This window comes from Dendropsophus ebraccatus, chromosome 1 (assembly GCF_027789765.1).
Source record: "Dendropsophus ebraccatus isolate aDenEbr1 chromosome 1, aDenEbr1.pat, whole genome shotgun sequence".
NCBI classification, from domain to species: Eukaryota; Metazoa; Chordata; class Amphibia; order Anura; family Hylidae; genus Dendropsophus; species Dendropsophus ebraccatus.
The window spans coordinates 134,148,659-134,176,506 of NC_091454.1; the positions used below are offsets into that span (position 1 = coordinate 134,148,659).

The 27,848-nt window shown below is 42.9% G+C and overlaps 1 protein-coding gene and 1 pseudogene across 1 annotated transcript in view; both read left to right on the forward strand.

Moving 5' to 3' along the window:
* Window positions 1-27,848, forward strand: part of EXOC4 (exocyst complex component 4) — a 314,927-nt gene that overhangs the window by 271,483 nt on the left and 15,596 nt on the right. Inside the window, exons 15-17 of the mRNA XM_069979105.1 lie at window positions 1,498-1,639; window positions 7,428-7,606; window positions 9,003-9,162. Coding sequence (XP_069835206.1) covers window positions 1,498-1,639; window positions 7,428-7,606; window positions 9,003-9,162 — 481 coding nt within the window. The remainder of the gene's footprint in view (window positions 1-1,497; window positions 1,640-7,427; window positions 7,607-9,002; window positions 9,163-27,848) is intronic.
* LOC138781880 (U2 spliceosomal RNA) lies at window positions 7,897-8,028 on the forward strand (annotated as a pseudogene).

Below are 27,848 nucleotides of genomic sequence, written 5' to 3' on the forward strand. Positions count from 1 at the left end.
TTGTGAGAGCTGACACATGAAATGCCCGTGGCTTTTGTCTGTACTTGTTATTCATCTTTTCTAACAAACCTAATTATTATTAAAACATGATAAATGAATTATAAATCACATACCGCTGAAAATGGTTCTGGGTAAAGTTTGCCTCAAACACAGCTATAATTAAAAACAAACATTTGCTTCTTTCATGCATTTGACAATAGTTTACTCTTGATTCTTAGCCGAACTTTTTTCCTTTTTCTTTTCTGCAGTCTCATTTTGTTTCCCTACAATTTGTCTTTTCATGTACTACCAGCCAATTACAGAACACCTCTTCTGGTATAAATACTGATATCAGCCATCTTGTCAGGATTGATAGTCCACTCTAAACACCTCTATATTACTTTCTTCATTTGCCTCTGAAAAAAAACATATATGTCTTAAATTTGAGAGTGTTTTTGCCTTATTTTTATTATTTAAATAAAATCTAGCAGCAGGTTAAAGGCAACCACTCACCACAAAATTGGGCCAGAAACTAGTAACATCGCATAATACAGCCAGTAGCAGTGTCTTTCTGCCTTTGTACATAGCCTGTCATTTCCTCCCAATCTACAGCCTGTGCCTCCTCAATTTGTCCCTCCCATTCCATAGAAATTGCTTGTGACAGATGTTCCTAATCTTTCTTTAGCGGCAGCTAAATAGAAGGAAATTTTTAATGAGGAATATTTACAAAGTTTCTTAACTTCCATTTAGGAAACAAATAATTAATTAACCCCAAAAATGTTACATTTATGCTGTGGAAAGGTGACATATGTTAGATCAGTGGAGGCCCTACTGCTGGACCACCACCACTGACCTGTAGAATAGGGAACTCCAACTCCTGGTCCTCCCCTACCACAGCATGGAAGATTTTAAACAGCCAAATCGACAAAAGCAAAAACATGAAGTTTCTTCCACAGCATATGGATGAGATTTCTTCAACACCTGGCACACTGCTGCCATTGCAAACACTGCAGATGTTCCATGCAGGAAGCTGCAACATATCTGTAGCCTAAAGCTGGGTTCACACATCATATTTGGTCCACATATTGAAGCTCATTTTGGTGACTATTTTTAGCCAAAATTGTAAGTGCAACAAACACAGAGGAAAACTATAATAGATTTGCACATTTTTCTGTGTTTTGGGACCTGCTTTTTATTTGGGATAAAAATGCTGACTAAAATACTGTGTGTGAACCCAGTCTCGTTCTTTTAATAGTTGTTTTCAACAGTCTTATCCATTTAAAGAAGGAAAAGTAAAGCTGTAACATTATCCATCTATGTTTCTGTTTCTCTCTGCTCGATATTCCTGTGTTGATGAACCTAATATGCTTTAGAAGCTAATAAATTTTTCCATTTGTATTAGGCAACGGTATCCTATAATATCATTTAGTAGAGTTAGAACTAGATAATATGTTAATTTCACTTGAGGCACATACAAACTAATATGTTGTTTTTTTCTTTCCATTTTCTTACTTGTAGCAATGTCTCCTGGTTCCGACAGCCTCAGCAGTATGGACATTCCTGCTGTGTCCGAGATCATTTTGCAGACTCTCAGTGAGCTGGCTAATTCTTTCCAGGACATGTCAGACCGCTGTCTACTTGTTTTGCATTTGGAAGTCAGGTAGGATTCAGTCTTCAGTAGGTATTTAAAGGCCTCGAGTACATATGACACAAGTTTGTTTGCTGACATATTTAATAAGTTTTCAACAAGGGCATGGTGAAATAGGATTTTTTTTTTTTTTTTAAATATGGTTAAGCGTCAGTACAACATATAACCTGTGGACAGGCGTGGTGCCCTTTTTTTGAAGGAAAACTGACAAGTCTATATAATCCAATATAGCCCATTTAAGATTAATGGGTTACTATGATTTATCACTTACAAATGCATTCTTCGTAGTTGAAAGGCCTGTGTAAGTCACTCTCACATGCAGAGAGAGACATATTCATGCTCCTGCTGTTTATCTCCTAAATATGGGACGTGGCAATATTTTCTGCCTGCCTGAACTATGGGATGCCGCACATTCTGCCTACTTCTCTGCCTGCTATCTTTGCTTTTCCTTGGCGCTCCTCCTTCTCACGCCGGGGAGCTGTAAAGCAGACAACAGAATATTCAATATCTAAGGCTAGCCATGCAGATGAAAAGGCAGATATAGACCGTTTTTTGATAACCATTGATCTGTTTTCACCTTTATGTGACATGAACCATTGTGATGGATGCCAGCCAAAGGCAGATATCTCATGCAAAGGTTATCAACCGTGCTGGATTTTTTTTATTGTTGGACGGTATTGTTATAGAGTCATTAATGCCAAATAACAGATCTGCATCCCATAATGGAGGTACAGATCATGGTAGAGATCAATCGTTATTTTGTCTTTTAAACTTATCACTATGTTCAAAGCAACAGCCATCACATAACAGTGAGCATAAGTGTTTCATAAAACCACAGTCTCAATTCCTATTGAAAGGGCTAGTGTAAGCTGCAAAGCAATGTATCAGAAGCAGTACTGTCTATAAGGAGAGTATTTACAACACTTCATTACAACTTGTAAGAGGGAAGCTATAGATAGTCAGCAGATACGTTAAGATAAACAGCAGATACGTTCCTAAAATGGATTGAATATAGTCACAGACTGTTAAGCCCATTAAAGTCTGTAGGCAAGTAGAGTTCTGCCTATGCATCTCAGTTTGACAGGTTTCTGACGTTTATGTGACTTAAAGCGTAACTGTCATTTCAGGGTCATTTTTCTGAAAACATTAAATATCAGTAGTACAAGCGATTTTAAGAAACTTTGTAATAGGTTTTATAAACCAAAAGAGTTTCCTTCTGGACTGAAAAAGCAATCTCCCAGCCTCCCCCCTCCCTTCAAAAGAAGCAGGATTTCTGTCTCCATTATGTGGCTATGGAGAGGGGAGGGGCTGTTAGGAGTGACAGAGCACGGAGGATTTCTGCAGAGCACAACACCCTGCAATCTTCTCTCAGTAAGTTCATAGATAAGCACTGACCTTTCTGACACCTGAATTTAGCATTTTAGGTGCTCAGAGAGTCTACAAACAGCTGACCTTCATGTCACCTCTTCCTGCTCCCTCATCTACCTCAGCCCCTCCCCCCCCCCCTCATAGGCTTACAATGGAGGGAGCAGAACCCGTCTTCACTGGCTTCTCTGTAATGAAGACGTGTTTGCCTGATAATGCACAGATAAGAAGTCAGGGGGGGAGGCTGGGAGATTGCTTCTTGAGGACAGGGGGAGGGTTTTTTGGCTGATGAAACCTATTACAGAGTTTCTTAAAATCGCTTATACTACTGATTTCTGCAATAAAAAAAATACATGACAGTTACGCTTTAAGGTTCAGTGAAAGCCCAAAGACTTTGTCAGTGCAGCCCTACATTGCTGTAACTATAGTAATATCAGCATAAAATAGGATAGCAGCACAGATCTAATTGTTTTTTTTGCAATATACATACTATCTCACTCCATCACAGTGGACTGTCAGAACTTTTAAAACAGTAAGCTTCCCCTGCTTCTCACACCACTTTCCCTTTTTTAAAGTGTACCTGTCATTAGCAAAAACTTCTGACATGTCAAAAATTTTGGTCAGTCATGGTCTGAGTGTCCACACTACAAGCCGGGAGAAGTATGTGCTTTCCCTTTTCACTCATGGTTCTGTGTCATGTGACTTGGAAGGACTACCAATGGTCACCTAGCTCTCATAGACACAGAGCGGGAGAGGGGCGCATGGCAGTGCTGTTGTCTCCTTGCCCATTCTTTTATTCAGCCAGGATCTAAGTGTTCAGACCCTGGCTGTAAAAACATTTGACATGTCCCTAGGAAATGTCAAAAGTTTTTATTATTGACAGGCTTTAAAGGGTCTCTACTTATTTCTAAATTAAAGTCCGGCAAAATTTTTTATTAAAGTATTGTATTTGCCAAAAGTTATACAAATCACCAATATACACTTATTACGGGAAATGCTTATAAAGTGCTTATTTCCCTGCACTTACTGCTGCATCAAGGCTTCACTTCCTGGATAACATGGTGATGTCACGACCCGACTCCCAGAGCTGTGCGGGTTGTGACTGCTGGAGAGGATGATGGCAGGGGGACACTGAGGGACACAGGGCACTGGAGGGACACTGAGCATCCCTCTGCCATCATCCTCTCCAGCAGCCACAGCCAGCACAGCTCTGGGAGTCGGGTTGTGACATCACCATGTTATCCAGAAAGTGAAGCCTTGATACAGTAGTAAGTGCAGGGAAAAAAGCACTTTATAAGCATTTCCCATAATAAGTGTATTTTTGTGATTTGTATAACTTTTGGGAAATACAATACTTTAATAAAAAAAAATTTGCCAAACTTCTCCTTTAAATGCTTTACTTTTTCTAATTAAATATATTTGGGAAAGGTGTTTTTATGTTGTATTCTTTTGTTAATGGGATTTTCCAGGAGGCTATAGTTGCTTGCAGAAAGCCCCTTTTGGGTACACTTACAACTACAGGATCTAAAGCAGTTGTATGTAATGTGTTTAACTATTTAGTTACATTGATATCTGCAGCATCAAATCTTAACTAGTGAATGTACCCTTAAAGTTGCACAAGTCATCACAAAAACTTTTGGCATGTCAAAAATTTTTTATCGGTCAGGGTCTGAGTGTTCAGACCTTAAACCAGTGAATAGAATAAACGAAGAGAGGGCCACACTGCAGCGCGGTCCGCTCTCCACTTTGTGGGTGGGTTCAGACTATGGAATTCTCGCAGATAAATTCCGCGGAATTCCGTCGCCTGTACACGCACACTGCCGCGCCTTTCCACCGGCTCCATAGACACCATTCTATGGGCCGGCTGATTCCGCATTTCGCCAAAAGAATTGATTTGACAATTCTTTCGGCGGAATGCAGAATCAGCCGGCCTATAGAATGGTGTTTATGGAGCTGGCGGAAAGGCGCGTGTACAGGCGACGGAATTCCGTGGAATTTATCCACGAGAATTCCATAGTCTAAACCCACCCTGTGTCAGTGAAAGACGTGTCCCATTGACTTTTATTATGAGGCTATCTTATCACTTGACCAGGGCAGTGGAGTCGGTAAGCCGCAGCTCCGACTCCAACTCCGACTCCTGAATTTTATCAGGACCGACTCAGACTCCTGCTGCTTCATAAATGGCCGGTCATATACCAGGGGAGTTACTTATCACACTGGCTCAGCAGCTTCTCCCTAATGTCCTACATGATCCTGGGGCAACTTCTGAGTGAATAAAGAAATACTGTATATAAAGCAGATTCTCCTGTGTGTGCAGTGGATGCAGCCAGTCTTTAGCCTCCATGTCCTGAACTACTCACAACTAGACTAGATGGAGCAGGTAGTCTTTTTTAAATAGTCACCATACTTAAAGAAACACTGCTAACAATGCCAGATACCTGTAATATAGAGGTCAGCCATAGTGATATAGAGAGGGGTCACACACACTGATATAGAGAGGGGTCACACATAGTGATATAGAGAGAGGTCAAACAGTGATATAGAAGGCCACTGTGGGGGCACGCAATAGCACACACATACACACAGCCTGCTGCAGCCATAGCATAGCAAAACTTGTAAAATTCATATCAACATTCAATTCTACATTTTTTAAAGATTTTTTTAAAGTCGGAGTCGGTACATTTTTTTCCGACTCCAGCCAAAACTAGCTCCGACTCCAGCCAAAACTAGCTCCGACTCCACAGCCCTGCACTTAACACAGAGCCTGGAGAAGACCACGCTGAGCGTGGACTTCTCTTGCCTCAGTCTCATAATCTGTTAGGGTCTGAACACTCTGACATGTCAAAACTTTTTTTGTGATGACAGTGTTTCTTTAAGAGACGTTTGGTGTACAGAGCATACATTGGTTTCATACACTGTGGACAAGTATAGTTGTTTGTATTTAAAGGTCTATAGTTTTACATTTTTTGCAGTTATCCTTTAATCTAAACTGTTGTGGAATATATGGAAGCAGAACTCATTGTCTACAGCTTCATTTCAGCTTAAAGAGAACCTGTCGCCAAGACAATACTATCTAATCTGTTGCCATTATGTTATAGAGCAGGAAGAACTGAACAGATTGATATATATCTTTGTGGGGAAAATTTCAGTATAACTTGTAACATGTTGATTGAAATCCCTGCTCATTCTGTGTTAAAGAAGCAGTTCACAAAAAAATATTATTGGGCCCCCCCGTAGGCGCTGGAAGGTATACTCACCGCAGCTGATGGGTGACCCGCGGCGCAGCTTCGTTCCGGTCCTGCGGTGCCGTTCAAATCCGGCTCTTCTGTGACTCCTCTTCTCTGTCCTGTGATTATACGCCAGAACTCACGCGCTTCCATGCATTCTGTATGGAAGTGCATGACTTCCGGCATTCAATTACAAGGCAGAGAAGAGGAGTCACTGCAGAAGCTGAAGTGAGCGCGCGCCGGATTTCAGCGGCACTGCGGGACCGGAACGAAGCCGCACCACGGGACACCGATCAGCTGCCGTGAGTATACATTCCAGCGCCTAGTAGGGGAGCCAGTAATAATTTTTTGTGAACTTTAAGGAGTTCAGTGATCAGTGTCACTCAATGGACTGGACTCTTCAGCATGGAAACATCAGAGATTTCAGTCAATAAATTACAAGTTATACTGAATCTTTTCCTATAAAGATATATATATATATATATATATATATATATATATATATATATATATATATATATGAATCTGCATCTGCTCAGCTCCTGCTCTATCACATGATGCCAATAGCTTAGGTAGCATTTTTTATGGTGACGGGTTCCCTTTAATGTTTTAGTCCACATAGAAGAATTTTAGGTAAAGGTTGCAGTCAGAGTAAGTTAAGCTCCTATTTGCTGCAATCTTGCCCAAAACATTTTCGTTACAAGTTCTTTATTATAGGGAGGTCTCAGAAAAGTTCATGGAGGAAAGCATCTAGAAACCTACATGTAACGTGCCAGACTGAGAGGCGTTTGACATTTTATGTGCGACCCAGAGGGTCATCCTTTCATAAGAGAGTCTTAGTTCTCAGTGCTAGGAATTAACAAAGTGTACTATGAAGGCATCAATCACAAGCTCTATTTTCCAGGTGATATTTGAGAAACTCTATGCAGGTAAATTAAAATCTGTCGCAATGACATGGCTGAGGTTATAGAAAATGTGACCTGCGGCACAGTGTCCTTAAAAGCAGCAAGAAATGAAATTTCCCTTAAACTTGACAACATTATCTGACCCTAATACTTGGCTACAAAATGTGTTTTGGCGCTCATACAAGATATCTAACATTTATTCATAATGTTTTCCATGGAAAAAGAATGACATTTGACAGTAACTTAAGTTGAATATATAACATGTTACGAAACAAGTATATTTGTTTTTTGTTTTATTCTCAGAGTTCATTGCTTCCATTATCTTATCCCCTTGGCCAAGCAAGGAAACTATGCTATCGTAGCCAATGTGGAAAGCATGGATTACGACCCTCTTATTGTGCGACTGAACAAGGACATAAGTGGAATAGAAGAGGCGATGGGTGCCAGTCTCCAGCAGCACAAGTTCCAGTACATCTTTGAAGGTATACTAGTAGATATGTAGTGAAGTAGAATAAACCGCTGAGCACTCACCCAAAGCAGGTCTATGATAGGTCTTTAATTCAAATCTTCAAATCATTCTTTGGGCGGATGGCGGACATGCAGTGTGGGCATACCCTAACTTTGTGTCTTAACTTTATTATCACTCTAGGCATTTATACCAATTTTATGACTGTAGGAAGGTTACACAGTAAGTTAAACACCACTGTGGGCAAAAGAATAATCACAATACCTTTTCCTTGGACCTTTTACTGGCATTTAGGTTCAGAAGGTAGTTACTTCTCGTCCTTTTGGCTAAGATCAAGTGTAGTATCTGTTCTTATCAGTTTATTATCTGATACGTCCCCTATCTGGGGACCATATATTAAATGGATTTTTAGAACAGGGAGATAGAAAAAGAGGCATTGCAGGCATTGCAAAAGAGGAGCCCGAACAAAGAGTCTCAAAAAACAGGACTAGCCAGTTATCCCTCCAGGAAGGACCCAGCCAAGGGGTGGCTCCTGTAAGGAAACCACCAAAACCGCCATATTAAGTGGCCCTATAAGTCAATGTAATGACAAGGGAAAAACCAAGGTCAGGTATCCATCCACATACAGCTGTTTCGGGGTGTTGCCCCTCATCAGTGTGGAGCAGGATTTTGGCTAGGTGGGAGCAATACCTAGTAGAGCCATAAGAGAAACAGATTGCTGATCTCAGGGAGACCAGCCAAACGACAACACTGCCAGCTGCTAATGAAAGTGCTCAATGCAGCGCTCTCCAGGCATTGACCAGTTATTGCAGTGCTTTCAGGTTTAGGGCACAAAAAAGAAAAAAAAAAGAAGGTAGTTACCAGCCAGGCGTTGGCGAATTATCTCAACTGATGTACTGATCAGCTCCGTTCACTATTTAAATGTATAATAACAGGTGTCCTATATTGGCAGTATTCATTGAAAGGGATTATTCAGTTCTACAAAAACATGGCCACTTCCTTCCAGAGACATCACGACTCTTGTGCCCAGGTCAGGTCCTCCACTCCGGGTCCCCCGGCTGCTTCCTGGTCTGAGCAGAGACCTGGGACGTGACGTGTCAACCCCACGTATTCAGTCAGTAGCTCGAGCGGAGGACAGCCGACCCCTGAGCTGGAAATGGGGAGGTAAGAGCCTGTTCAGCCACCTCCTCCCTTTCGGTATTCAAAAGAAATGGTGCACCTGGACCTCCTTTTAGCTTTATTCTTTTCAATGGGACTAAGTTGCAAAGCACCACCTAAGCTGGAAACGAGAGTGGCGGTGTCTCTGGAAGAAATTTGCCATGTTAGATAACCCCTTTAATGTATGGTAATAGTGTTACATTTCTAAAGCTAAATAATCATCTTTGTTTTTCTACATGCATTGTCTTCATCAGGTCTAGGCCATTTAATTTCCTGCATCCTTATTAATGGCGCCCAATATTTCAAGCGAATTAGTGAATCAGGGATCAAGAAGATGTGCCGAAATATATTTGTTCTTCAGCAAAACCTTACCAATATCACTATGTCCCGTGAAGCCGATCTGGATTTTGCAAGGTAATGAAGCCTGGTTTCCTTTACCAAATACGAACTTCACCATTGTCAGACTATTGAGTGTACTACCCTGCTTCATTACTGCTGGTGCATTGTGCTCCAAATTTTTCTTAGTGTTGCATGACATTTATTAACTTTATTTCATGTATGATTGAATCTTTGTAGCAACCTAAAATACTTGGTGCTTATTCCCACGTTCCATAATCCTATGACGCGGACTCGCAGATTTCCAGGCGTCATATATCAATATGATGCGGGGAGAGCTGTAATTGTTTAAATCTTTGCAGAAATGTACAAATATAGCCACGTGGCTGTATCACTACATTCCCGCGAAGATTTAAATACTTAAAGCTCTCCCAGCATCATATTGATACATGACGCCTGGAGATCTGCGAGTCCACGTCAGAGGATTATGGAACGTGGTAATAAGCCCTTATACTCTTGAAGTTTTGTAGAAACAGACCTTTGCCACATTTCTCTAATCTACAGTTTATTTTCTGCTTCGCACTTCCCATAACATTTTCTAATATGCAAGGAGGTTATCTGTAGAATGTTGGAGGACTAGTCGAATAAATGACAGACGTTCTTTCGATGAAGCAGAAAGAACCTTTCTTTGAGAGGTTGCTGGTTCTTTGCTTCATACTTTTTGCTGACACTGCAGATAGACATAGCTTTGCTGACACTTTGTGAAAATGGGTTAACATTGCTCTGGAAGCTTGGATGTGATTATGTGTATACAGCAAAATTTGCAACAATAGCTTTCCCATGAATCAATGTTCAGAAGTTAAAGTGGTGGCCAGTTTCTTTTCACATTACAGCAAGGCATGGTTAACCCTTTGAGAGAAAAAGTTGCCTAGACTCCTACAGCACAGAGTTTATACATTCTTAAAGGGGTAGTGCAGCATTTAACATTTATTCACTAAATAACACACATTACAAAGTTATACAGCTTTGTAAAGTGTGTTATTTAAGTGAATAGCCCCCTTCCCTGTGTTTCCCCACCCCAGAAGTGTGGTGCATTTTACTTACTGAATTGCTGTCGACCCCGGCCGCCATCTTGGGTCGACGATGTCATCTTCGGGAGGCGCTCCAGCCGTCCCTCATGATGGCCCCCCTCTGCCGCGTCATCAGCTGCTCAGCCGCGATTGGCTGAGCACAGTTATGCTCAGCCAATTGCGGCTGAGCAACTGATGACGCAGCAGAGGGGGGCCGTCATGAGGGACAGCTGAAGCGGTTTGGCCGGCCTCCCAAAGATGACGTCGTCGACCCAAGAAGGCCGCCGGGGTCAGTGAGCATAATGCACCACACTTCCGGGGTGGAGGAAACACGGGGAAGGGGGCCATTCACTTAAATAACACACATTACAAAGTTCCTAGCTAGAAGTGAGTACCTGGAAATACTGTACTTTATTTCACACCCAAAGTAAGATTCCTGCTGGTTTATTTTCAGAATCTCTATGGTTAAACTGTCTTTTTTTTTTTTTTTTTTTTGTGGTGGGGACATAAGTATAATTCAAATACTTGAGCCTTATACTTGAATGTTATTGATGCCAAGTCCCCCCCCCCTTCTTTAAGTGCAGTTGTGCCATTTAACAGTCAGACAGTCAGGAGGCACTGCTATCACTTTCCATGATCTTGTCACTTAGCAATTTTTGGCCAGTTGTGTCAGTGCGGAATATGTGAAACCTGTCAGTGTGGTAGCGGTCATGCTCTTGCCCATGTACAGAATACATTAGGTTATTGTAAATTGGCTAGTGATGCACAGACATCTCTTTGTCAGGCATTTCATCTTTTGAAAAATGGAAATACAGTTGCTGTGCATTTTGTCATACAAGTCAAGCAGTAAAATTTTTCAATGAATATTCAAAGCTATGTGTGTTGCACTTGGATGCTTCTAACGTCTCTATTGTAATAACAGACAGTAGTCCCATGACCTTCTTATTTCATGTAGTGTGGTGGGAGCCAGAGCTGGGTGCAGCTGCCAAATCTTGTAAAGGGTGGGGGGGTGGGGGGAGACGCTAATTGCTGCAGTTTGTCTTGTTATCCGTCAGTGACAATGTGTCAGGAGTCATATGTACAACAGGAAATGAATTATCCATGGCACACAAGTCTCTGGAAGGGATCCCCTGCTGTTTGCGTTAATGAAAGTTGTCCCACACATGTTCTCTGCCTGTGTGTGTTCCAGCTTGCCTCATCCCGCTGAATGCCTCTGCCTTCCATCCATGAACTTCCCATCACATGTTAATGCTAAATAGCAGCTATAGATTGTCCTGAGAGTATAAATGTTATTGTGTACTTGATATGTGTAGACAGGAATGGCACATACCACTGAATAACATTATATTGGTTTAAAAAAATAACATCTGTATGAATTTTAAGTAAACTCCTGAGACTTTTGAAATGTGTCCCCTTAGATCCCTCTAATACACTGCTTCTGTGCGAACAGGAATCCTTGCACATTTTTATTTAGCATTCTATCTGCATGGAAAAGAAAACATAAAATAAAGAGTACCTTCCATTAAAAATAACACTTAACTAATCAGGCATGTCAAAGTTATAGATTGCAGCGGGTCTCACTGCTGAGACCCACTGTGATCACGAGATATGACGGATGACAGCAGCGCAATCCACTCCACAGCCGCTCGCTAATTCCAATAATGTAGCCTCATAGACTCACATTTTCAGAATTAGCCTTAATAGAGATGCTGCCACACCCTCTCACTGACTATATCTCCCGATCACAGCAGGTTTTAGGCCGTATTCATACGTCCCACAAAGTTGTCTGTGATTGTGGATCCGCAATCTCTTATCCATTTATTGCCCATTGATTTCTGTTGGGCTATTCACACAGTTTGTTCCTATTGTGGATCTGTAATCCGTACTGCAAAAAAGATGTGCTAGTGCGAATTGTGATTGTGGCATGGATTACCCATTGAACTCTATGGGATTACTTTTTTTTGTGGATCACATGGATGTCACATGCGCGACATTAATGAAAAACATGGATCAAATCTAAGCAAACTAGTTAAATTCTTTTTAGCAGTTCAACATTTTGCAGATACAGACACACTACAGGTGCAATTACAAATACCGGACCTGAAAAATCACTGAACGTGTGAATGAAGCCTTCGCAGTGAGACCCTCTACGATCAATATCTTTTGACACGCCTGATGACATGTCAGAAGTTATTTTTAATAACAGTGAAAGCAAAGTATGTTCAATTTTTCATCAAGATTTAAATGATAATGTTTTCTAAATATGCTGAGCCCAAGCATAGTTCTTCTTTAGGGTGCATTCACACGTACAGGATCTGCAGCAGATTTGGCGCAGATTTGAATCTTCAGCAGATCCACAGCAGATTTGATGGCCCAGATTAGATTCAAAGCAAATCTGCAACTTCAAATCTGCGCCATTAAATCTGCTGCAGATCCTGTACATGTGAACACACCTTTAGGCTGGGTTCACACTATGTATATTTTAGTCAGTATTGTGGTCCTCATATTGCAACCAAAACCAGGAGTGGATTAAAAACACAGAAAGGATCTGTTCACACAATGATGAAATTGAGTGGATGGCCGCCATATAACAGTAAATAACGGCCATTATTTCAATATAACAGCCGTTGTTTTAAAATAACAGCAAATATTTGCCATTAAATGGCGGTCATCCACTCAATTTCAACATTGTGTGAACAGAGCCTTTCTGTGTTTTCAATCCACTACTGGTTTTGGTTGCAATATGAGGACCACAATACTGACTGAAATATACGTAGTGTGAACCCAGCCTTAAACTGGAATGTATTATGATGTAGACTATTGACATATTCTGTCACGTCACTTTAAATGGCTCATCAATACACATTACAGGGTGTATGAATCTATGGCAACAATTAATTATAGTGCAACTTTTTCAGAGTAGCACACACACCATAATTGGCAGGTCCTGCTAGGCATGTTAGGTAATCACTAGCAGGGTCCAAGTGTCACCCAGTTTTTAATGATTTCATTAGGTTTTTTTTTTTCTTAGGCCAATGTTGTGTTGTTCTTTTGGAGAGACAATTCATTACTGATGACTATTCATAAGGTTCCTTTTAAAAACATCAATCTTTGGTTGTCAGTGGGCACAAACAAGCACTGATCAGTGAGATCGGTATTTGTTTTCTGTGCCTTTCCACAGTACAACTAATCGAGTTGCCGAGCTATTTAAATGTGTTGCTATTGGCCACACATCCCTTGTTTACACAGAAAGAGGGTACCAGGGGGTGCTGTTTGCAATCTTTTTTATGCACCGCTATACTGACTGAAATATCGACTCTTTCTTCATTAGAAAAAAAGAGTTGAGGCACAGGAAGTCCAGGCCCCATGCCTGCACCTGCACAAGGCAGATATTTGATTGAAAACCTTTCCTCAGTGTGCATCTGTTTCCCAGTCTGTAAACTGCAGGTGCCGGAGCAGATGCACAAACCAGAAGAAACAGGTTGGAGTGCGTGTGTGTTTGTGGGGGGGTTTACCAGCAGGTGGCAAGTTGCCCCGATGGGGGCGGGGCTTATTGTGGCCTTGGGGATGGGGGTGTACATTATTGAATCCCACACTGTATTGTCATCTTCGCTGCACTGAAAAAGCACCTGCACACAGAGGGGACGGCAATATAGGCTGGGATGCAACTCATTGGCCCTTGACATGTGTAGGGGCTAGTTAGAGATGCAGCCTGTTCAGCTTCTGCTGATGAGTACACCTCCCCCCTTTTTTTTTTAACATGAAACAACAGGTACACTTTAAGGGTAGCTTCACACTTACCGGATCCGCAGCGAGTTTGCAAGAAATCCTCTGCAGATCCTGGTAGTGTGAAACTGAATGGGACACATACATGCAGCAGAATTTTTATTCCGCTGCCTGTATGTGACCCGGGCCCCTTTAACCCCCCCGCATCCCGCAGCCCCGGCCCAAAGCATACATTACCTGCTTGGCACGGCGGCTGTGTGTGAGTCTCCCGTCTTCCCTCGCTTCCCATAAGCCAATCAGTGCACAGCAGCACTGATTGGCTGATGGCAAGTGAGGGGAGCCGGGAGCTTCACTGCAGCCACGGCGCCAAGCAGGTAATGTATGCGGCGGGGGGTTAAAGGGGCCTGCTTACATATTCGCAGTGGAATGAAATTCGCTGCAGAATCGCAGCGTGAAATCTCTGCGGATCCGGTACGTGTGAAGGCACCCTAAATCATCAGCCAACCATGTAGTATATGGATGGACTGGGTCTACATTGTAGTTGCTGGGTATAAGGCCCTTTTATGCAGGGAAAGTATTGGCCAAACTGGCTAGTTTATTGCTCCATGTATAAGACCCAACAAGACCCAGCAGCACAAATTCCCATGTAAACTGGATATGTGCTACCGACAATATTGATAGTGAACTGCTGCACGCACAATTTTGCCAAAATTTGTGCAGTCTGTCACTCCCATTAATGTCTCCACATAAAGAGTCACTTTACCGGGCCGCCATTCAACATATGTAGTCAATCCGTGCCTGTGTGGGGCTGTCATATGCTTGTGTTAAAGAAGCCTTAAGGACCTTTTACACGGGCCGATTACCATGCAATAAATCGTTAAAAAGTGATATTCTGATATTTGTGTAAATGCGGCAAAGATCAAATAACAAACAAAAACTACTTTGTATGTCATTGATCGCAATTTTTTGAGCTGACTTCAAAATCATTGTTGATCGGTAAGTCTTTTAGTATCAACACTCCATCGTTTGGTCATTTACAGTGATTAGTGATAATGATTATATAACTTTTCAGAGCGATTTATCTTTTTATCTAAATGCCTGTCATTTAAAAGAAAAACAATTATCGCTTGACTTTGCTAAACAAGTGCCTAGGCAATTTATCTGTATGTCTTCCTGCTCACAGAGGGCTGTCTTGGGGCCCTATTACACAGGGAGACTATTCACAGGGTGAACCGTCCAATAGCACCTTGTAATAAGACCCAAGATCAGCCAACGAACAAGCAAACAGGTCATTCAGGTTAAAAATCATCAGCCATCGGCTGCTCATTGCCTGTCAGTCATCTCCCCATATTGTAATATAGGATGAACAGCCAATGGCTCATGACAACTAACATTCACACAAACTATCCTGCAGTCATTCATGCAGTCCTCCAAGCCATCTTATAGGCTCTGCAAATAAGCTTAAGTTTAACTTGATCAGTGCTTTTGTATAATGGAGCTTGAGACAGCTAATACAGCCCTAAGCACAATCCTCATGGTGACATCTATTTGCCCCCTCAAAAAAAAAAAAAAAAAAAAGGAATAGTCCGCAGATTTACCGTTGCACTGCCACAGATCTATGATGTGCGTGATTCAAGTGCTTTTTTCCCCCCTTTAGTAATATTGCATTTATAGTGGTATTTCTGTATTTTTATAAAATGCTAATGATAATTGTTGAGGTTTGCCAGTCTGTATTGTGACACATTTTATTGCTTGAAGTCCTGCTTTGGAGCATTAAACTGTGTGCTGTGATATTGTCAAAATAATTTGGTCCAGCTCTGGTGTTGAATTCTTCTTTAGCCTAGAAAACAACAGATGGCTTCACAAACTGTAAAGTTATTTCTGTTTGTGCAAAGTTATTATAGATGGCCCATAACAGCTACAGGGCACTCTGCTTGTCCACTTCATGCTGAGGAGAATTCCTTGGGTAATAGTGCCATCTAGTGCCAGTTTCTGGTAACTGTAACGACAGCTGTGATTTTTTTTTTCATATCAATTATTGCACATAAAGATCTTTCTTTCTTTTCTTTTTCTTTTCCTTTCTTCTCTCTCATACCACTTATATTGATTTATTTTATTGTTTGATGTACAAAAATTGCAGACTTTTGACATTTGAAACAAAGATTAAAAAGTAAGGGTCCTTCTACACAACCCAATATGGGGCTGTGCAAAGGACGCAAGCGAGCACCAATCAATGGGATTGGCGCTTGATTACAGTGCCTTTTAAGAGGTACAACTAAGCGCACAGCCGGGCCACAAAAACTATCACTGTTTTGTTTATGTGGCCATTTAAACATTTGAAAGACAAACGACTTAGATAGCAGCGATATGCTGACGTTGCTCTGTAGAATAGGAGCGGTGGCAGCAGACCGCTGCTGTCTGCTATGGGCTGCCTGGACAATCTAGCGATCACCCGGGCAGCCCCCCCCCCCCCCCCCCGCAGTTTTCCTGCTCCCCCCTCTGCACTTACCTGCTCGCTGCCCCCATGTGTAATAGCAATGACAGCGAGCGGGGAATGAGGAGCTGACAGCGCTTGTTTGCTCCTCTCCATCACCCCGTGTAATAGGAGCTTTAGGCTGGGTTTAAGGTACCTTCACACACACCGTATCGCAGCAGATTTGTTCTAAATAACTGAACTGTGGATCTGTTGCGGATCGTGGAGATGTGAATGCACCCTTACACTACGTTTTTGCAATCCATTTTTCTCATCCATTTAAAAAAAAATGGGTGGAAAAACATTCAATTGGGTGCACCCCTTATGATCTGTTTTCCATTGACTTAGATTATTTAAAAAAAAGGATCAAAACTGACTTTTTTTTTTTAACATACACAAAAACGTAGGCGACCTCATTTTTGTTTCTGTGAAAAAAATGGATCTGTTTTGATCATTGTTTTTTATAATGGAAGTCAGTGGAAAAAAAACAGATAAAAACGGATTGCAAACATGTAGAGTGAACCCAGCCTAAAAAGGTGTCTGGACATTTCCAAAGACTGCGGGTTCTAAAAGGGGAACGTCCAACTGATGACACTTTCTCCTAATAAGATTTATTACATGTATTTGGTGGCCTAACTAGAGAGGAGAAAAGATTAGTCACATTTGGGCCATAAAAACAAAACTTGGCCATACACATAAATGTTGTCCAAACATGACAATTTCTGTGGGATAAGCTAACCATCTAATGTGTATGGGGTTCATCCAACTCCAACAGGCATGAGAAGGGTCAGGCATGCTTAAATCCAACAACAATACAACACTTTTGTTCTCTTGGAGATAAGCTGCTGCCCGAGGTGTCCCTACTTCAGAAAACATGCACTTTCAGCAAAGCATACATTTATCTGTGGGGATCGGGAGAGACTGCATTCATCCAACAGCTATCTAAGATGGATGGCCAGCTTATGAACCTCCAGTCTCAGTTATAAAGTTATACAGATGTTTATGCCCTTGTACTACGACACTACCTTGTGTAATAGCTTTCTCCTATGACCTTACAGTGTCGTCATTGTATTGTAGTGTAAGTATGATTACTGTACTGTGATATCACCCCTTTACTTCACTGTGTTTCTAGCCATGTAAAATGACCGCACTATCACTCATGGAACGGCCCTGCAACCCCCATGCCACAGGACCAGACCCAAAATTGCCACACCAAAACCCAGCGGGGTGGGAGGGGGTTTGGTGCTCGCTGACCGACACAGTGTGGACTTAGTGTAGGGACCCATGTGTATCAGATACCTGCACGCGGTACATGGGGCAGTGTGGCTTGATCAATTCACATACAGAATTCTGATGTTTTTTATGCAGCCGAGAGGTACTAGTATCAGCCATAGGTGTGAGGTGCAGCACTCTTTTACTTCCCTGAACCGTACTGTGGCTATTATTGCTGTGCTGTTTGTTCACTTTTGTCATTATGCACAAGCCAAAATGGCAGAAATGGCTGCACATCGCACCCATGGCTGACACGAAAGCTTATTCAGCTACATTTAAAACCAACATCAGAAGTTAGTATATAATTTGGCCAAACCATATTGCCTCATGTACCACGTGCAGGTCTTCTGATACACATGAGTCCCTAACCAAAAAACATCACCGTGCCGGTCAGCGACCACAATCCCTTCAAAACGTGTGCAAGCAGAGAGGGGGGGCACCGAATGGCCATGCAACCCCATTGTTACAGGACCAGACCCTAAAGGGCCCCCCCCGGACTCCGCAGGCGCCACCGGCGGAAAAAGTGGACGCCAAGCAACACAAGTGTGAACAAGCTCTTACCTCTCTCTCTATTCCTCTGCAGGTAGAATGGGAGAATACTAGGAGATCCTCCCCTTATGTACACAGGTGCTTCCTGCTAATTTGGATCACATGGGTCTTACAAAGCACGAGTGCTAGCCACAATGAAAAAAGGGACAGAATACATAAAATATGCACAAGCCAAAAAGACAGAAATGGCTGCACATCGCACCCATGGCTGACACGAAAGCTTATTCAGCTACATTTAAAACCGACATCAGAAGTTAGTATATAATTTTGCCAAACCATATTGCCTCATGTACCACGTGCAGGTCTTCTGATACACATGAGTCCCTAACCAAAAAACATCACTGTGCCGGTCAGCGACCACAATTACCTCAAAAGCGTGCGCAAGCAGAGAGGGGGGGGGCCACCGAATGGCCCTGCAACCCCATTGTCACAGGACCAGACCCTAAAGGGCCCCCCGGACTCCGCAGGCGCCACCGGCGGAAAAAATGGACGCCAAGAAACACAAGTGTGAACAAGCTCTTACCTCTCTCTCCATTCCTCTGCAGGTAGAATGGGAGAATACTAGGAGATCCTCCCCTTATGTACACAGGTGCTTCCTGCTAATTTGGATCACATGGGTCTTACAAAGCACGAGTGCTAGCCACAATGAAAAAAGGGACAGAATACATAAAATATGCACAAGCCAAAAAGACAGAAATGGCTGCACATCGCACCCATGGCTGACACGAAAGCTTATTCAGCTACATTTAAAACCAACATCAGCAGTTAGTATATAATTTGGCCAAACCATATTGCCTCATGTACCACGTGCAGGTCTTCTGATACACCTGAGTCCCTAAACAAAAAACATCACTGTGTCGGTCAGCGAACACAAACCCCTCAAAGCGTGCGCAAGCAGAGAGGGGGGGCACCGAATGGCCCTGCACGTGGTACATGAGGCAATGTGGTTTGGCCAAATTATATACTAACTTCTGATGTTGGTTTTAAAGAGTCACTGTCATATTTTTTTTTTTTTGCAGAAATCAATAGTCCAGGCGATTTTAAGAAACTTTGTAATTGGGTTTATTAGCCAAATCTGCCATTATCTGCATGTAAAAAGCCTTTTCCCAGGTCCCCCCCTCCTTCCTCTTTTTCATCCACTCTGAAAAATCTGAAAATTGTGACTTGTTGCAGGAGACGTACCCTGTCTGTTCTAGGGAGAGGGGAGGGGGGAGGAGGAAGGAGGGAGTTAGCCGGCAGCAGAAAGCAGATAACAGAGGATTACAGGCACGGAGCTGGGTGACAGCTGTAATCCGAGCTCAGACAGGTCACTGGTGACTGTCACAGGAGATATCCTGTGAGGGATTTGTAGATTAACTCTTTGTTGTCCTGTTTTGGTCTTTTCTTTAGCTCTCTCTATAGGAGAACAATGAAGACAGGGGGGAGAGCTTCAAACTGCTTTTTCATGATAAAAATGCATTTTTCGGATAATAAACCCAATTACAAAGTTTCTTAAAATCGCCTGGACTATTGATTTCTGCAAAAAAAAAAATTCACGACAGTGACACTTTAAATGTAGCTGAATAGGCTTTCGTGTCAGCCATGGGTGCGATGTGCAGCCATTTCTGTCTTTTTGGCTTGTCACTTTTGTCATTATGTCTGTGCTATGATATCACATATTTAAGCCCCTATTACACGGGGTGACTAGAGGAGCAAATGAGCACTTTCAGCGCTTGTTTGCTCCTCGTTCCCTACTCGCTGCCACCGCTATTACAGTACAGGGGGGTGCCACAGGGAGCTGCGGAGGGACCATAGAGCAGTGTTTCTCAACTCCAGTCCTCAAGGCCCATCAACAGGTCATGTTTTGCGGATATCCCATACAACAAACAGCTGTGGCAGTTACTGGTGCACTGACTATAATTTTATAGACTATATTCACCTATGAAATCCTCAAAACATGACCTGTTGGTGGGTCTCGAGGACTGGAGTTGAGAAACACTGCCATAGAGGAGAGCGGAGGTCTGCCGCCGCCGCTCCTATTCCATGGAGCGACGGCAGCAGATCGCTGCTATCACAGTCATTTGTCTTTCGAAGTGTTGAAAGACAAACGACTGCAAAGATCAGCCGACACCGTTCATGTCGGCTGATCGCTGCCTTCTATTACACGGGACAGAGTACAGAGTTTTATCACTTTTTACTATCTTTTGTTCTATTGTGATATTACTGCGCCAATGTTATCCCTGTTCTGAGATATCACTGCGCCTGTTATCCCTGTTCTGTGATATCACTGCGCCTCTTATCCCTGTTCTGTGATATCACTGCGCCTGTTATCCCTGTTCTGAGATATCACTGCGCCTGTTATCCCTGTTCTGTGATATCACTGCGCCTCTTATCCCTGTTCTGTGATATCACTGCGCCTGTTATTTCTGTTCTGTGATATCACTGCACCTATTATCCCTGTTCTGTGATATCACTGCGCCTGTTATCCCTGTTCTGTGATATCACTGCGCCTCTTATCCCTGTTCTGTGATATCACTGCGCCTCTTATCCCTGTTCTGTGATATCACTGCGCCTGTTATTCCTGTTCTGTGATATCACTGCGCCTGTTATCTTTGTTCTGTGATATCACTGCGCCTGTTATCTTTGTTCTGTGATATCACTGCGCCTCTTATCCCTGTTCTGTGATATCACTACGCCTGTTATCCCTGTTCTGTGATATCACTGCGCCTATTATCTTTGTTCTGTGATATCACTGCGCCTATTATCTTTGTTCTGTGATATCACTGCGCCTGTTATCCCTGTTCTGTGATATCACTGCGCCTGTTATCCCTGTTCTGTGATATCTCTGCGCCTGTTATCCCTGTTCTGTGATATCACTGCGCCTGTTATCCCTGTTCTGTGATATTACTGCACCTGTTATTTCTGTTCTGTGATATCACTGCACCTATTATCCCTGTTCTGTGATATCACTGCGCCTGTTACCTTTGCTCTGTGGTATCACTGCGCCTCTTATCCCTGTTCTGTGATATCACTGCGCCTGTTATCCCTGTTCTGTGATATCACTGCGCCTGTTATCTTTGTTCTGTGATATCACTGCACCTATTATCCCTGTTCTGTGATATCACTGCGCCTGTTACCTTTGTTCTGTGATATCACTGCGCCTCTTATCCCTGTTCTGTGATATCACTGCACCTATTATCCCTGTTCTGTGATATCACTGCGCCTGTTATTTCTGTTCTGTGATATCACTGCGCCTGTTATTTCTGTTCTGTGATATCACTACACCTATTATCCCTGTTCTGTGATATCACTGCGCCTGTTATCTTTGTTCTGTGGTATCACTGCGCCTCTTATCCCTGTTCTGTGACATCACTGCGCCTGTTATTTCTGTTCTGTGATATCACTGCACCTATTATCCCTGTTCTGTGATATCACTGTGCCTGTTACCTTTGTTCTGTGATATTACTGCGCCTGTTATCCCTGTTCTGTGATATCACTGCGCCTGTTATCCCTGTTCTGTGATATCACTGCGCCTATTATCCCTGTTCTGTGATATCACTGCGCCTGTTATTTCTGTTCTGTGATATCACTGCGCCTGTTATCCCTGTTCTGTGATATCACTGCGCCTTTTGTCCCTGTTCTGTGATATCACTGTGCCTGTTATCCCTGTTCTGTGATATCGCTGTGCCTATTATGCCTGTTCTGTGATATTACTATTTGTATGCATAGAAAATAGAATTTTTAATATCACAGGATCTTACTGCTGCATCTACAGTAATGGTGGGTACCTAATGCAACGCCCCTCTAACTAAATAAGATTAGGGAAATTGGAACACAAATAAAAATGCATTTTCATAGCTACATGATAGAAAATGTAATGGAAAGAAATATTTTAAACCTTTGGGGATATTTCATAACCTCTGTTGTCAACTTTATTGCCATAATCCTAAGGGGGACAACTAGTGAAGATGGTCACTTTTTTGGTAGTGCATATATAAAGTACGAAGACCACGCGTAAAACTGATTTTTTTTATACATATATAAAACAGACATGAAACTCTGCATACAACCCATCCTTCTTATAAAAAAACATATACTCCTCAAAAAACAGAAGGACAGGGGGTTTATATAACAATAGCAGCATTAATGCAGTGTATTCATACACCAGGTCTCATACTACCGGGCAACACCTATTCAATACAGCATAACATGCACATTTACCAGTTTTAAATTCTGTCCATATGTACCTGGTGTGGACATATTGAGACCTGACCCCAATGCATGTTTCAACACCTGGCAGAGGATCATTGACTTTTTTTGGAGTGGCTTACCTTACCATGTACAGTATGAGCATTCTCATCTCAGACACTTATTTTGTCAGCATGCTCACACTTCTTTCTACTTTTGCACTATTTTCTGTTACCACTCTATATCGCATTGTACAGTGCTACGGAAGAAGGCAGCACAGGAATAAGCCGAGCTACACTTCATTGGAATCTTTATGCTTTTATTACATTTATTACTAATGATCTCTTGTATCCATCTCAGCTCTTGGCAAGAATGTGGGTTAGTGTTAGTGTAGCTTTTTCAATGTGCAAGATAAACATGCCAAAATGAAAAAAAAGAATCGTTTTCAATTTAATTTTGTGATTTTTATTGACGTACACAAATCAGTTTTATGGGGCTAAATGATAAGTCTTTAAGCGAGTGTACTAGTTTAATCCACATATTAAGCTTTTTATATGACCTTATTGGAGCCGCCACACTGATTCTGCTTTTTCAAAAAGCTGCCTGGTTCATGTGATCCACGGTATTTTCTAAATATGCAAGGGAGCATGCGCTCTTGAAACGTCGTGATCTCTTTCATGGATATGTTGGATTCTTTCCCCCTGCCGTGAACAATGTCCGGATGGCTATAAGCTGAACTAGGACGCTTTGGAAAAAGACTTTGCCGCTACAATACACTGGGTGACTTATCCACAAAAACTGTATAATAAACATGTATATGTTTCTGTGCAAAAAAGAAAAAAGATAATGAAGTTTTGAGCAGTTTAAAAAGAAATTGGTGTGTGTGTTCCTTTCTTGAATGTGGACTAAATATGCAAAGCCAGGCCAGACTTGCACCAAGCAACCTCTTTTGCATATTTAGAAAACTGTACAGATCACAGGTGAGAGTAAAGGCGGAACTACCGCCGTAGCAGCCGCTACGGGGCCCGCTGCATCAGGGGGCCCGGGGGAGCCGGGCCCCCTGAGATCTCATCATTTGTAGCATCCGGCGGCCTCCCGGGCCTGCTGGGTGCTGCAAATGGTGTCCCGGACCTGTCACTTTAACTGTGTGCGCTCCAGGTGAACGCTCGCAGTTAAATGCCGGCTCGTGATTGACAAGGTCAGGAGTCATTGGCTCCTGACCCTGCCAATCACTCTTGTTTCCGGAGGCAGCATTCTGCCTCCGGTCACAAGAGGCCGCTCTTCCTCCCCAGCACTCCGGAGCCTGAGTGACGTCACTCATACTCTGAGAGCAGGACGAAGGAGACGCTGCTGCTGCAGTTAGGTGAGTAAACTTTTTTTTTTTTTTTTAACATGAGGATGCCGACATGGGGAAGGGGAGGAGGAATTGTCTACATGGGGGGGGGCGGGGGTGAAATTTACATGGGATTGCCTACATAGGAAGGGGGGGATTTACATGGGATTGCCTAAATAGGAAGGGGGGGGGGATTTACATGGGATTGCCTACATAGGAAGGGGGGATTTACATGGGATTGCCTACATAGGAAGGGGGGATTTACATGGGATTGTCTACATAAGAAGGGGGGGATTTACATGGGATTGCCTACATAGGAAGTGGGATTTACATGGGATTGTCTACATAGGAAGGGGGGATTTACATGGAATTGCTTACATGGAATTGCCTATATGGGAGGGGGGGGGGGTAATTTGGTAACTGACATGGGACTGCCTTCATTGGGGGGGGTAATTTACATGGAACTGCTTACATGGAGGAGGGGGGGTAATTTGGTAACTGAAATGGGACTGCCTACATGGGGGGGGGGGGGTAATTTACATGGAACTACCCAGATTGGGGGGGTAATTTACATGAGATTGCCTACATGGGGCGGGATTTACATGGGATTGCCTACATGGGGCGGTTAACTATCAGGATTGCCTACACGGGAGAGAGGGGGTTAACTTACATGGGATTGCTTGCATGGGGGGGTTAACTAACAGGATTGCCTACACAGGAGAGAGGGGGTTAACTTATATGGGATTGCTTGCATGGGGGGGGTTAACTAACGGGATTGCCTACACGGGAGAGAGGGGGTTAACTTACATGGGATTGCTTACATGGGTGGTTAACTAACAGGATTGCCTACATGGGAGAGCAGAGGTTAATTTACATGGGATTGCCTACATTGGAAGGGGGGGGGGGAATTAGCATGCATGGGTTTGCCCACATGGGGGGAGGGGGGTTACTTACACAGGATTGCTTACATTTGGGGGGGGGGGTTACTTACATGAAATTGCCCACATGAGGGGGTAACTTGCAGGTGGAAGCCTGTATGAGGGAACGGGTTAACCAAGTGAGATGACTACATGGGAAGGATGGAGCATAACTACCAGGGGAGATGCCTACAGGAGGGGGCTAACTATCCAAGATCCAAGGAAATGACTACATAGTGGGAGATTAACTTCCAGGGGGTTAAATTACAGGGGAATGCCTACCTACCAGTGGCACTAACGATGGAAGAAATAGCTACATGGGGATACTACCTACTAAGGGGGCTACCTGCACAGAGAGGCCTAACTACTATACAGATGCACAGCGGGGTATGACTACTATATAGGGGCACAGACGGGCCTAACTACTATATGGGGGGTAGAGAAGGGTCTAACTACTTAATGAGGGACACAGTGGTCTAACTACTATATGGATACAGAGAGGACTACTATATGAGGGAACAGATGGAGCAAATAAATGTGTAGGATGATGTTTGTCTGGCAGATCCTAAAGAGAGAAGGCCTCATGGTGGTCCAGGCTGGATGGAGAAGAAGGGAAAAAGTGAGCAACTCCAATTGGAGAAGACGACTCCTGTGATGCACTCAAAGAACACGTCCCCTGTGAGTTATTGGCTGTAACTGCACTGTAATCACTTATGTTGTGTAGAGCCTGTGTGGAACTAATACATGCCACTATATGGCCACTGGTGATATTGGACTGTGGATTTTATTCCATAGCAGTGGTAGCATTATTCAGTATGTAGTAATAATAGTGAGAGGTGGTTATATTTGTCCCATGTAAACTGGTACTGTTTGTATTATTCATCTTAAAGTGACTGTACCACCAGGCCCAGGCAGAAGCACTGGAGGCGGGCCGACCCACCCTTAGTGGGAGGAAACCCCCGCCCCTCCATGATAGGGTTCCATTGATTCTAATGGAGTCACGTCATGGAGGGGCTAGGGTTTCCTCCCACTAAGAGTGGGTCGGCCCGCCTCCAGTGCTTCAGCCTGGGCCTGGTGGTACAATCACTTTAACATACTGGATTTGGTTGGTAACAGTATAGTGGTAATGGCAGTGGTCATGGTGCTATAATGCTTTTCCTAATACTATATATACATATTGCTCTCTCTTCACGGCTTAGTGGTCAGTTGTTTGCTATGGGGCCCAGCCAGTTCTAGTTACGCCCCTGGGTGAGAGGATGGCTGCACATAAATATTTTGGGGTGATAGAAATCCTCAAAATTATGCTCAGGAGTCATTCACCCGTCCCTTCACTTTCCTGAATCTTTGGTCCACGTCTTTTGCCCAAATCCAGGACAAGGAAATTGGGGATATAAAACCAATAAGTGGGATCTCTAATTAACTTCTCTCTCCACATGAAATAAACATTCTGAAATACACATCTATCTCACACCAGGCGTGTAGGGATCACAGCTTAAATCACCTATACAAAACATGTCTGGCATTATATAACCAAGTAATATATGTTTTAATTCATATATTGGATGTTTATTCTCAGGGCATTTACAGGTACCAAAGCTAGAAACATCAAACAGCTCACAGCATGGGAACAGGGACCAATCCACTAAATCCAACCGTATTGCCATAATGCTCATTTTTAATATGTAAGTGTGTTGATTTTTGAGACTTATTAAATGAAGGAAGTAGGACGGTGCATAAAGAAAGACAGGTCAGATTTTAAAAAAAAATAGGCCCCGGGCATTAAGGCCAAAACAGGCTGCGGAGCCAGGGGGTTAATATTTCACAATCCAGTTTTCTGCATCTGCCATCAATATTTTTAGTATGTTCTGTCCATTTTCAGTCTAATACACTTTTTACACTTTTTGTTAGCAAATAATGGCAGGTCTTAAAAGGGTGTTTAAAGTGAATCTGTACCGGCATGTAGCCACTCCCAAACTGCCGGTACCAGGTTTGGGGTTTGGCCTTTCTCTCTGGGCCAGTATTTTGGAGTAAAAACCAGTTTTAATTCTGTGGTATGGGGAGTCAATGTGGCATAGCCTAAAGCATCCATGCTCTAGGTCTGCAACACCTATCAACGCCCCCCCCCCCAATCTCTCTTCATTTTCAGCATGCCTATGGGCTGGATGAAGGTGGAGAGAGAAGCGCTGCAGGCCTAGAGCATGGATGCTTTAGACCATGGCACATTAACTCTCTGCCTCACTGCATAGCAAAAATAAAACTTTTTTTTCTCCAAAATACTGGGAGAAGGGCCAACCCTTACACCAGACACTGCGTGAGGACCTGTACAACACGTTACCGGTGGTTTTGGGGTGGCTGCATGTACAAATTCACCTTAAAAGATTACTCCAGTATCAGAAGATTTTAAGTTTAACTATCAATGTTCTGCAGCAGCTTTGGTTGGAGAGCTGGCAGGAGTGCTTTGGAAGGAAAGTAGACACAGTGAGAGGGCTGTGATGGAGAGTTAAACGAAACAATTGCATTCTAGGAATTGTAATACTGACCAGCGGAAGAAAGAGGACCTGAGAAAAGAGGGTTAGAGACAGATAAAACATTGATTTCTGATGGTTTTAGAACTGAGGCAAACAGGTAAGAAATGCAGTATATTTCTGCAGCATTTACATTTTTTTTTACCTGATGTCGGATTACTACTTTAAAGGGAACCTGTCACCACTGGCAGCCCCCCGGAGCAGTGATTTCATTTCTGCTCATTTGCATTTTCAGCATGCAGATGAGTGTCCGGACCCACAAATTTAGGGGTAAAGTGGGGTTGGGGGGGTGAAGAGGCGTCCAGGGGTGATAGGTTCCCTTTAAGTGAAGATAGCTGTAAAATTCAAGAGAGAGCAGCACGGTGGCTCAGTGGTTAGCACTGTAGCCTCGCAGCGCTGGAGCCCTGGGTTCAAATATCACCAAGGGTAACATCTGCAAAGAGTTTGTATGTTCTCTCCGTGTTTGCGTGGGTTTCCTCCGGGTACTCCGGTTTCCTCCCACACCCAAAACATACAGATAGGTGGATTTAGATTGTGAGCCCTAATGGGGACAGGGAGCAATAATTGGCGAAACTATGTAAAGTGCTGCAGAATCTGTGTGTGCTATGCAAATAAAATCCTTAGCCTTATTAAATTGTATTTTTCTTGAGGTAGCATTTAATAGGCACTGTCAAGATTAAAAAAAAAAAAAAAAGTTTTCATATGTCATAAGTTCAAAAGTTCAGTAGACTT